This window comes from Pipistrellus kuhlii, unplaced genomic scaffold, assembly GCF_014108245.1.
Source record: "Pipistrellus kuhlii isolate mPipKuh1 unplaced genomic scaffold, mPipKuh1.p scaffold_m20_p_44, whole genome shotgun sequence".
In the NCBI taxonomy this organism is placed as follows: domain Eukaryota; kingdom Metazoa; phylum Chordata; class Mammalia; order Chiroptera; family Vespertilionidae; genus Pipistrellus; species Pipistrellus kuhlii.
Window position 1 is genome coordinate 2,962,117 of NW_023425545.1, and position 10,340 is coordinate 2,972,456.

The 10,340-nt window shown below is 74.9% G+C and overlaps 1 protein-coding gene across 1 annotated transcript; it reads right to left on the minus strand.

Annotated features, from left to right (window-relative positions):
* Window positions 1-516: 516 nt before the first annotated feature.
* On the minus strand, window positions 517-9,999 carry NOTUM (notum, palmitoleoyl-protein carboxylesterase). Its single transcript, XM_036412283.2, has 12 exons — window positions 9,476-9,999; window positions 7,556-7,869; window positions 6,283-6,335; window positions 6,095-6,190; window positions 5,589-5,649; window positions 5,433-5,491; window positions 5,010-5,112; window positions 3,118-3,309; window positions 2,497-2,597; window positions 1,885-2,032; window positions 1,082-1,129; window positions 517-914 (listed from the first exon to the last, which is right to left on the minus strand). The coding sequence occupies exons 2-12, from the start codon at window positions 7,861-7,863 to the stop codon at window positions 608-610; spliced, it is 1,476 nt and encodes a 491-aa protein (XP_036268176.1). The 5' UTR covers window positions 7,864-7,869; window positions 9,476-9,999; the 3' UTR covers window positions 517-607.
* Between the last annotated feature and the right edge of the window lie 341 nt (window positions 10,000-10,340).

The following is a 10,340-nucleotide window of genomic DNA, read 5'->3' on the forward strand; positions in this document are numbered from 1 at the left end:
TCCCTGTGAGACCCGCACACCCGGGGAGACCGTCCCTGTGAGACCCGCCTGCTGTCGCCGTGGTGGCGAGTAGACACACGGCAGCTGTGTCCCCTGAGGTCTCTGCGCTGAGCATGGGCCTCCCCAGGGGGTCTGGCCTGGGGGGGGCGGGGGGGCCTCGTCCCCGCCCCCTCCTGTCCCGGAGGAGGGCTGGGGTGGTCGGCCGGGGGTGGGGGGCAGGGAGGGTGCCACGCGGGCCCACTGCCTGTTCAAACAAACATACCCGCAGAGAAAAGCTCATTTGTCCTCTTATTTTAATCATTATTTAAAAAATATATGTTACAAAACAATATCATTCATCATATATTTCTTGCTTATTTTCCTTTTTTAAAAATTAAAGTAATAAAAAAGTCACTTTATAAAATAATACAAAAGGGCAGGAGGCTGGGCCGAGGGCCGGGTTGGGGGTCCCGGGGGCGGGGAGGCCATGTCCGGGGTCCGGGGGCGGCGAAGGCAGCCAGGGGGCATCTGGACCCAGCGCAGGGGAGGGGGCGGGGCCTGGCCCAGGGTGTGGGGGGGGGGGCACGCAGCCCTGGCCCAGGGGCGGGGCGGGGGGGCCAGGGGCGCCCTAACTCCCGCTGCTCAGCATGCCCAGCAGCTTGCTGGGCTCCAGGCCCTGCTGCTGGGCCAGGGTCTGCACGTCGAAGCCCAGGTGCATGAGGAACTGGGCCACGTTCATCTCCTGCCCCGTGAACTGGTCTCGGATGGTGGGGCAGGAGGGGTTGCAGTGGGGCCAGGAGCAGCTGTCCACCAGGTGCACGGGGCAGCCCTTCAGGGGGGCCTTGCTGCCCTTGAGGCCCTCGTGCAGGCTCCTGTCCCAGCAGTGCAGCGCCCGCGGGAGAGAGGTCCCCTTCACCTGCACCTCCGTCCAGTGGCTGCAGAGAAACGGGGGTCACGGGGGGCGGCCGCGGCCACTGGGCTCCTGCCGCCCGCCGGCCGGTGTCTGAGGGGCTTGGGAAGTGGGCGGGGGGGCAGCGGGGGGGGGCAGCGGGGGGGGCAGGGGTCCGAGCCGGCCCGGGGTGAGGGGTGCAGGGACACTGACCTCCGGAGGATGATCTCATGGGAGAGGCAGGCGGGGGCGAAGCTGGCCCTGTGCGGGCGGGACAGCGGCTGTGAGTGCCACCCGCCCGGCCCTTCCCCCCGAGGCTCAAGGGCCGTCCCTCCCCCGGGAGCTGTCCCCCCGCCTCCACCTCCCGCCTGCTGCGGTGCCCACTGGCCAGCGGCTCCTCCGCCTGGGGCCTGTGCCCTGACCAGGAATGGAGCTGTGACCTCCTGGCCGTCCCCACCCGCCGATCTGGTCCGTTCCGGGAACCCTGGTCCCTTCCCGCCTCCAGATCCTCCAGGAAAAGCCTGGAGCCAGAGGCCTGGAGGCAAGTACTGCGCCTATATATATATATATTTAAATCTGGGCCTTCCCTTTGCCCAGATAATTATTGAAATTATCGTTCTTAACTACGTATTGATTGATTGGCCCTGAGAGAGGGGCAGGGAGGAGAGAGAGAGAGAAACGGAGGGTCTGTCGTCCCACTTGCTGATGCACTTGGTGGACTCCTGTGTGTGTGCGCCCCCCAACGGGGCAGCGGACCCGCGACCTGGCGGGGGGGGGGGGGGCGCTAACCACTGAGCAGCCTGGCCGGCGCACTAGTCTTTAAAAAGCAGGTTCTGAGTTTTAGAGACGTTTCTACTCACAGGAAATCGGACGGGACTTGCCTGGCCGGTGTGGCTCAGTGGTTGAGCATCAACCCACGACCCGGGAGGCCACGGTTCCATGCCCGGGAGGGACCCGGGGTCTGCATGCACCCGCAGGCCTTCCTCGCCCACGGCGGCCCCGGGCCCCGAACTCACGCCACGTCCTTGAGCGTCTGCCGCAGCTCCCGGCCCACGTTCTGGATGTACAGCCACTGGCCCTCCTGGACCGGCTGCCCCGTGAGGTGCACGTTGTCCACCGTCAGCTGCGCCTCGTCGAACAGCCACTGCACCACGAACACGGGGCCTGGGGGGCACGGCTCAGCTGGCCTCTCGCCGGACGCGGCCCCCACCCCGGCTCAGGCCCCCCGTCCGGGCCGGCTGGCCTCGCCCCTCACTCTGGCCCCCCTCAGCTCTGCTGCCCCTTAGCGCCCACCCTTCCTCCAAAAAGTGCCCTGTGACGCCCCCCCCCGCCCCGCCCCGTCCCCCCCCCCCCCCCCGTCACCATCTTGGCCTGGCGCCTGGGGGCGCCCACGACTGAGCTTTGGTGACAAGGTCCCTCTGCCGGGAGCTCACTCCCACTCCCCGGCCCCCAGGAGCCGCCCACACCCGTCCTCCTCGCCACCCACCGGAGCCGACTCCTGCTCAGACCAGAGTCCGGGCGGCCAGGCGGCCGGTGGTCTGGGCCTGGCCTCCGGGGCCGCACGCCCGGCTGCGTCCGGAGGTGCAGGCGGCCCCCCCTGGGCCCCCCGAGCCGCCCCGGGCACTCACAGCGCAGGGTCGGGTAGACCTTGTAGCCGAAGAAGCAGTTCCACTCCTCGCCCTCCTTGAACTGGCGCCGGCAGCGCTCGGGGACCAGCCCGTTCCAGTACCTGGGCCACAGCCGCCGTCAGGCTGCCTGCGCCCCCCCCCCCGCCCCCACCTCACCCCGGGGCTCCCTCAGCCAGCGGACACGGCTCCTCCCGGGCCCCCCCGGCCCCCCGGGCTCCCTCAGCCAGCGGACACGGCTCCTCCCGGGCCCCCCCGGCCCCCGGGGCTCCCTCAGCCAGCGGACACGGCTCCTCCCGGGCCCCCGCCCGGCCCACAGCCCCCCCACACACAGAGGACACGGCTCCTCCCGGCCCCCCGCCCGGCCCACGGCCCCCCCACACACAGAGGACACGGCTCCTCCCGGCCCCCCCATCCCCGGCCCCCGGGGCTCCCTCAGCCAGAGGACACGGCTCCTCCCGGCCCCCCCACCCCGGCCCCCGGGGCTCCCCCACACACAGAGGACACGGCTCCTCCCGGCCCACGGCCCCCCCCCACACACAGAGGACACCCCTCCTCCCGGCCCCCGGCCCCCCACACACACACAGAGGACACCCCTCCTCCCGGCCCCCGGCCCCCGGCCACCTGATGCCCAGGCGGATGGCGTCGGTGGGCGCGCAGGTGGCCGTGTCCACGCAGTCGGTGCGGTGGTACTGCTTGTTGTCCAGGAACCAGCCCGAGTCCACCAGGCCCCGCACCTGGATGGCGGGGTGGCCCAGCTCCTGCAGCTGCTCGGCCACGCGGTCCACGTTCAGCAGCACGCCGGTGCCGCCCGCGCTGCGGGACGGGCGTGTGAGGCGGGCGGCAGGGGCGCTCGGCCCCGAGGGAGGCCCCTGGCCCCGTGCCCGGGCACCACCGCCCCCCCGGCCCCCGCTCCGACCCCCCTGGCCCCCACTCCGTCCCCCCCCCCGGCCCCATGCCCGGGCACCACCGCTCCCACGGCTCCCGCTCCGACCCCCCTGGCCCCCGCTCCGACCCCCCTGGCCCCCACTCCGACCCCCCTGACCCCCCCTTCGCCCCCCTGGCCCCCCCTCCGACCCCCCCGCCCGGCCCCGTGCCCGGGCACCACCGCCCCCCCGGCCCCCGCTCGGCCCCCCCCCCGGCCCCCGCTCACCCCCCCCCCCGGCCCCCGCTCCGCCCCCCCCCCACGGCCCCGTGCCCGGGCACCACCGCCCCCACGGACCCCGCTCCCCCCCCCCCCCCGGCCCCGTGCCCGGGCACCACCGCCCCCACGGCCCCTGCTCCGCCCCCCCCCCGGGCCCCCGCTCCGACCCCCCACGGCCCCCGCTCCGCCCCCCCGGGGCAGCCTCTTCCCCAGGGTCCCAGACCCCTTTCTGTGGCCCCCGGGGCGGGTACGGGGGCGGGGCTGGCCGGCTCCTGGGCTGACCCCGCTGACCCCGCGCTGACGGGCAGGCGCCCACTTCCTCCCTCTCCTCCCTCTCTCCCTCCCTCTCCCTCCACCTGGGTTTCCTGATCTGAACGTAGAGGGGCCCGGCCAGTGTGGTCAGTTCCACTCCCGGTCGAGCACAGGCCCGGAGGTCAGTGAGCCAGGAGGTCAGTTCCACTCCCGGTCGGCACAGGCCCGGGGTGCGGGCTCGATCCCCGTGAGGGGTGAGCAGGAGGCAGCGGGTGCGTGATTCTCTCTCGTCATGGCTGTCTCTCTCACGCCCTCTCCCTCCTCTCTGACGTCAATAAGAACATAAATAAACGAGTGAATGAATGAGGAGGCGCTGGGCGGCCTCAGTCCTTCACCGTCACCCGATGGCCCAGGCCCCTGCACAGCTCCCGGGACAGTGACCAGCAGCGCGCTCCCTGCCCTCCTGGGGCCCGGCCTCGGAGAAGGTGCACCGTCTACAGCTAACCACTCCCCAGTCCTGGCCCCCTCACGCACCCCACGGGGCCCGGACTCCCTCACCCACACAGGGGGCCCGGACTCCCTCACCCACACCACGGGGCCCGGACTCCCTCACCCACACCACGGGGCCCGGACTCCCTCACCCACACACGGGGCCCGGACTCCCTCACCCACACACGGGGCCCGGACTCCCTCACCCACACACGGGGCCCAGGCCCCCTCACCCACACACGGGGCCCGGACTCCCTCACCCACACACGGGGCCCAGGCCCCCTCACCCACACCACGGGGCCCGGACTCCCTCCAGATAGTTCCCAGCTGCAGTAGACATCTGCCCTCCTTCCTGTCCCCCCAGGCCCCCGCCAGGCCCCCCTGACCTCCCAGGTCCCTGCAAGGCCCTCCTGTTTCCCCCAGGCCCCCGCCAGACCCACCTGCATCCCCCAGCCCCCCATCAGGCCCCCCGCCCCGCCCCCAGGCCCGCCCCAGGCCCGCCCCAGGCCCGCCCCAGGCCCGCCCCAGCCCCCCATCAGGCCCCCGCCCCGCCCCAGGCCCCGCCCCAGGCCCGCCCCAGGCCCCGCCCCAGGCCCCGCCCCAGGCCCGCCCCAGGCCCCGCCAGGCTCACCTGCTCCCCGCCAGCAGCAGCACCTTGGCCCCGCTCAGCCCCTTGCCCAGCAGCTCCCGCACCACCTCCTGGATGATGAGGGCGCCCATGAAGGCGTATTTGTCTGCGGGAAAAGGGGACGTCACGTGGGGCCTGGCAGAGGGCGGGCCTCCTACGCCAGGCAGGGGGTGTGTGGGGGTGCTGGCAAGGGGGGGGGCGCGGAGGGGCTGGGGGGTTGGGACGGGGGATAGGTTCGGAGGGAGGGGGGTCAGTATGTGGGGCAGTGCTGGGGCCCCTCCCCATGGGCCAGCCAGGAGTGAGGACCCCCCACGGCCTGGCCAGCCCTGGACCAGCAGGCACCCTGGGGCGAGGGCTGCATCCCAGGAGCGGGCCCTCCCGCCCGCCTGCCGGGGGACTGGGGGGGCTGGGGGGGCAGGGACTCACTCTTGTCGGACTTGGGCGAGGCCCCACTCCACACGTCACTGGAGCAGTAGGGGATGAAGCTGCAGGAGAGGACAGTGAGCCCCTCCCCGCCCCCCAGGCCCAGGAGAGACCTCTCCCAGGAAGGGCCCCCCAGGCAGGGCCCCCTCGCCCCCGTACACCATGTTGGCGTTCCACCAGTGCGGGTTCTCCTCGGGCTGGGAGGACAGGATGCCGGTGCCTGTGGCGGGGAGGGCAGAGTCGGGGGAGGGCAGTCAGCGGGGTGGGCAGGGTGTGGGGGCTCCTGCTGGGTCCCCACGAGGGGGTGGCCGTGCCTGGCAGAGCCAAGGTGGCGGGAAAGTGGGGAACAGACCAGGCCCCTAGCCAGGATGAGGGGCCAGCGTGTGACCCCTGGACGGGGCCCTCGACTTCCCTGACCTCCACCGGCTGCTTTGACCCCGTCGTGACCCCTCTCCCTGCGCCCCAAGCGCCCTGCAAGTTCCCTGTGGAAGCAGCAGCTGGGGGAGAGGGGTGACCCCCCTTAGGAGTGCAGAGAGGGGGAGGGGGAGATGGGGGCTGGGGGACTCAGCCGGACCTCCGCTGTGAGCACCAGGAGCCCGGCCCTGGGTCATGGGGGTCATGGGGGGTCATGGGGGTGATGGGGGTCATGGGGGGCGCCCTCGGACCTGTGCGCGTGCGCGGCCAGTCCTTGGAGCTCATGAGGCGCCTCAGGGTGCTGTAGCGGGAGTCGCAGTTCTCGCGGTTGAAGCAGTACCAGCCGCCTGTGGGCACGGCACCCACCGCTCAGGCCCCGGCCCCGGGGACCCCGCCGCCCCCATCACCCCGGGGACCCGCCGCCCGGCTCCGGACGCACCTTCCAGGAAGAGCAGCCAGCGCCGGCTGCCCTTGGACTCCTTCAGGTAGTAGCTGCAAAGGGGGTGCGGGGGTGGGTCAGCGGGGCGCAAAGGGGGTGCGGGGGTCAGCGGGGCGCAAAGGGGGTGCGGGGGTCAGCGGGGCGCAAAGGGGTGCGGGGGGTCAGCGGGGCGCAAAGGGGGTGCGGGGGTCAGCGGGGCGCAAAGGGGGGCGGGGGGTCAGCGGGGCGCAAAGGGGGTGCGGGGGGTCAGCGGGGCGCAAAGGGGGTGCGGGGGTCAGCGGGGCGCAAAGGGGGTGCGGGGGTCAGCGGGGCGCAAAGGGGTGCGGGGGGTCAGCGGGGCGCAAAGGGGGTGCGGGGGAGGCGCAGGGCCTGGGCCCGGGGGAGGGGTGGGGGAGAGGCCATCCACCTGTCGCCGGGCGCGCCGGCCGCACGGGGGCGCCCGCGGCCGGACCCTGCACCGCGCACGGCGGTGCCGGGCCAGCCGGGAGGGGGCGCCCGCGGGCCGGGGACGCCGCGCGGGGCTGTGTCCGTGGAAAATCCCCGCGGCCTCCCCGGCGGGGCGGGGGGCGGGGGGCCTCCGTCCGGACTCCGGGCCCTGGGGGGGGGGCGCTGGGGGCCGCCAGGGCCCCGCAGAGGGGAGCGCGGGATGCCGGGCGAGGGGCGCCCAGGCGGGGTCGCAGCCTCCTCCTGAGCCGACCCGGCTCCCGTTCCTGGGCGCCGGCTGGCGGAGCCAGGGGGTCCCCACCTCCTCCGGATCCGCAGCCTCCATCCTGCCCTCCTCTGCCTGGGGCTGCGGCTCCCCAGGTCCTGCTGCGCCACCTGCTCCCTCCGCGTCCTCTGTGGCCGCCCTCCTCCGCCCCGCCCGGCAGCCGCGGGGCGCCCGTGAGCCGGGGTGGGTGCGGTGGGGTGAGGGTGGGGGTGGGGGTGCAGCCCGGCTCCCCGCCCCGCCTCGCTCCTCCCGTGGGAGCCCAGGCCGCCCGAGGGCGGCCACCTCCCGCCCCGGGGCCGAAGGACACAGCGGGCGGAGGGTCTGGGCACCGGTGGCCGAGGGGTCAGTGCCCGGGCTGGCCGGGGACCAGGGCTGCCAGCCCGTCCCCACCCCCGCGCACAGCCGGGCGGACGGAGGTCAGCGCCTCCCGGGCCGCTGGGCGCCCTCCCCCGGGGCCCGCGGGGAGGGGGCCGGCGGGGAGGGCCCGCGGGGGCGTCCGGCGCCGGAGCGGCCCGGCCCGGCGGTCCCGGGGCCGCGGGGCGGGCGGGCGCGGGCGGAGCTCACCCGGCGGGGCTGCCGTCGTTGCAGGTCGCCGTCGCGTTGGGCAGGAGGTGCAGGCGCAGGTCCTCGCCGAGCTGCTGCGCGGAGCAGGGGTACAGCGACTGCGCCAGGCTCTTCACCTGCGCCATGAAGCTGTCCATGTTGCCCTCCACGGCCGTGAAGTCCAGCGGGAAGCTCTCCACGGGCGCCGCCTCGGCCCGCGGCGGGGTGGGCTGCTGGCCGCGGCGCCGCCAGGCCTTCCTGCCCGCGCCGCCCCCGGCCCCCTGCAGCAGGCCCAGCAGCAGCAGCAGCGCGCGCGCGCCTCGGCCCATGGCCACCTGCGGGCGAGCGGCGGGCGCGGGGTGGGCGCGGGGCGGGGTGCGGGCGCCGGGCCGGGCGCGGGGTGGGGGTGCGGGGGCGCGGGGCCGGGGCGCCCGCCGCGCTGCTGCCTCGCGGGCGGCTCGCTCGGGCCGGCCGGGCGGCGGGGGCGGCGTCGGGGCTGCGGGCCGGGCGGACGCCGTGGCCGGGCGGCTGGGCTCGGGCGCGGCGCTCGGAGGGCAGCGGGTCTGTGCCGGCCCCGCCCGCGCCAATGACGCGGGGGCCGCGCGGGGCGTATTCGCGGGGCCGCGGCGCCCGGGTGCCCGCGCGTTAGATGTGCCGCCGCCGCCGCCGGCCCGGCCCGGCGAGGGGGCGGGACCGCGCGCCTCTCCTCTTGGCGGAGGCAGCGCCTTTTCTTCCCAAACCGCAGCCTGACGGAGGGGCCCGACTGCCCGCCGCGGCCGCCGGAGGCGCTCCGGCTCCGCTCCGTGGGGGGCAGCGCCCCGCGGCCCCGGCGGCTCCACGGCGGGGCCAGCCCGGCGCCGCCGCCTCCTCCCCGGGCGGCGGGGGCGCGCGGCGGGGGCGGCGGGGGGAGCCCGGGGCTGGGGGTGGCGGCTGGGGGAGCCCAGGGCGGGGGTGGCGGCGGGGGGAGCCGGGGGCGGCGGAGGGGGACTCCGCTCCGCGGCTCCTGCGGACGGGCCGAGGGCTCCGGACCCGCGCCCTCACCTGAACCCCCGGGGCCGCGGCACCCCCGCGCCCAGGCCCGGGTGTAGCCGGGGGCTCCCCGCATCCCGCGCCCCGGCCCACGACCCCCCGCCCCGAGCGGCCGGAGACCCGGCTCACCGGCCGCGCCCGGCTCCGCGGTGGGTCGCTGCCCGCACCCCCGCCGCCGCCTCCGGAGCTGGCGCGGGGCCCGGGATCAAAGCGGCGCGGACCCGGCTGCCTGGGGCGGAGCGGGCAGGTGTGGCCGGGCCCCGGGCGGCGAGCGGAGGGACCGGAGCCGGGACTCGGCGCCGCGGAGGACTCGCCGGCCCGGCTCCGAGCGGACAGGGAGCGGACCGGGACGGGAGGCCGCGGGGGGCGGGCACTGGAGGGGGCGCCTGGCTGCGCTCCGGGCCGGGACCCGCCGGGCGGGGGCGAGGCCGGAGGGTCCGCCCGGTCTCCGCTCGGACCCCCGCTGGCCGCTGAACCCGCCCAGCGCCTCACCTTCCACCTTCCCGCCTCCGCACGTGGCACAGGGAGCCTCCGTTCAGAACCGAGGAGGGGAGGGCGGTGTGGACGGACGAGGTGTCCCCTGTGGGGCAGGGAGACGGCGAGAGAGCCGCATTCCTCACCCCTTGGAGCCCACCGCCCCTTGGCAGGCCTCTGCCCGCTCCCCTCCGCCTGCGCCGTGGATGCCCCTGTACCCACCAAAAGCAGGCCCTGGCCGGTGTGGCTCAGTGAGCAGAGCATGGGCCAAGGGTCCCGGGTTCCATTCGGGTCGAGGGACCAGGGCTCCTGCAGGAGGCAACCCACCCATCTCACATGGATGTTTCTCTCTGTCTTTCCCTCTCCTCCACGCTCTGAAAATCCATGGGGAAAAGTCCTCAGGTGAGGATTAAAAAAAGGGGCAGGAGCGGGTCTTACCTTTGGAAATGACAGCTGGACCAGGGCAGGCCTTCCTGGGCCCCGCCGGATGCCAGGCGGGCACGGGTAGGCAGGCAGCCGGGCTGGGTCCCGGCTCGGCTCCGAGTCCCTCTGGAGCAGCAGCGGGCGGTGGCACCAGCTGGCCTGGCCCTGCCTTTGTAGTCGCCCTGCGTGCCGGGCCCCTTTGGCCCGAGCACGAGTGATGAGCCGAGATTAGGAAGTTACAACACCGCCCTGCACACGCCTGGCGGGCAGGCCCGTGAGCGTGCGGGGGCGTGAGGTGCTGAGATCGGAAACCGGACGAGGCTGCGGTGGTGCCCTGGGGGCCGGCCGGCCGGCCGGGCGGGCCCTCCCTGCAGGCACATGCCATTTCCCCACGAGGGAGCCGAGGCTCCCAGAGGCTGACTGAGTGCCGAGGCTGAGCTCCATCCACTCGGAGACCCACCCTCGCCTCCCCCGCTTCTCAGGCCAGCTTCCTGCTGAGCTTCCAGCCGAGGCCCCTCTGGAGGGGTCTCCCCCCCAACGGACCCAGCAAGGCCCTGGCAGGGAGGGCGGCTCCCAGCCAGATGGCCGGGCTGCGGGGGGCTGTGCCGGACACTGGCCTGGCTCTGAGCCACCTCCTGGCCAGCGGATCCCGGACCAGGCCCATGACCTCTCCCTGCCCCCATTTCCACTTCTTTAAGTGGTGCCCCCGAGCCCCCCGCACTCCCGTCAGAGGCCCCGTGGGACCGGGGGCCCATGCGTGACTGTGCTCAGCGCAGCCAGCAGGACGGCGCGGGGACTGCCTGCCAGCGGCATTCTGGGGCCGGGACACATCTCCTCTTCCGCGGCATCCTGGCGATGCGGTTCAGCCTGCACGTTGGAG

Excerpts from the sequence above, each read along its gene's own strand:
- NOTUM (XM_036412283.2), bottom strand. The coding sequence starts at position 7,863 with ATGGGCCGAGGCGCGCGCGCGCTGCTGCTGCTGCTGGGCCTGCTGCAG. Across the intron at positions 6,191-6,282 it reads CTGGCTGCTCTTCCTGGAAG|GCGGCTGGTACTGCTTCAAC; the intron begins GTGCGTCCGGAG and ends CCGTGCCCACAG. Across the intron at positions 5,650-6,094 it reads CTGGCCGCGCACGCGCACAG|GCACCGGCATCCTGTCCTCC; the intron begins GTCCGAGGGCGC and ends TCCCCGCCACAG.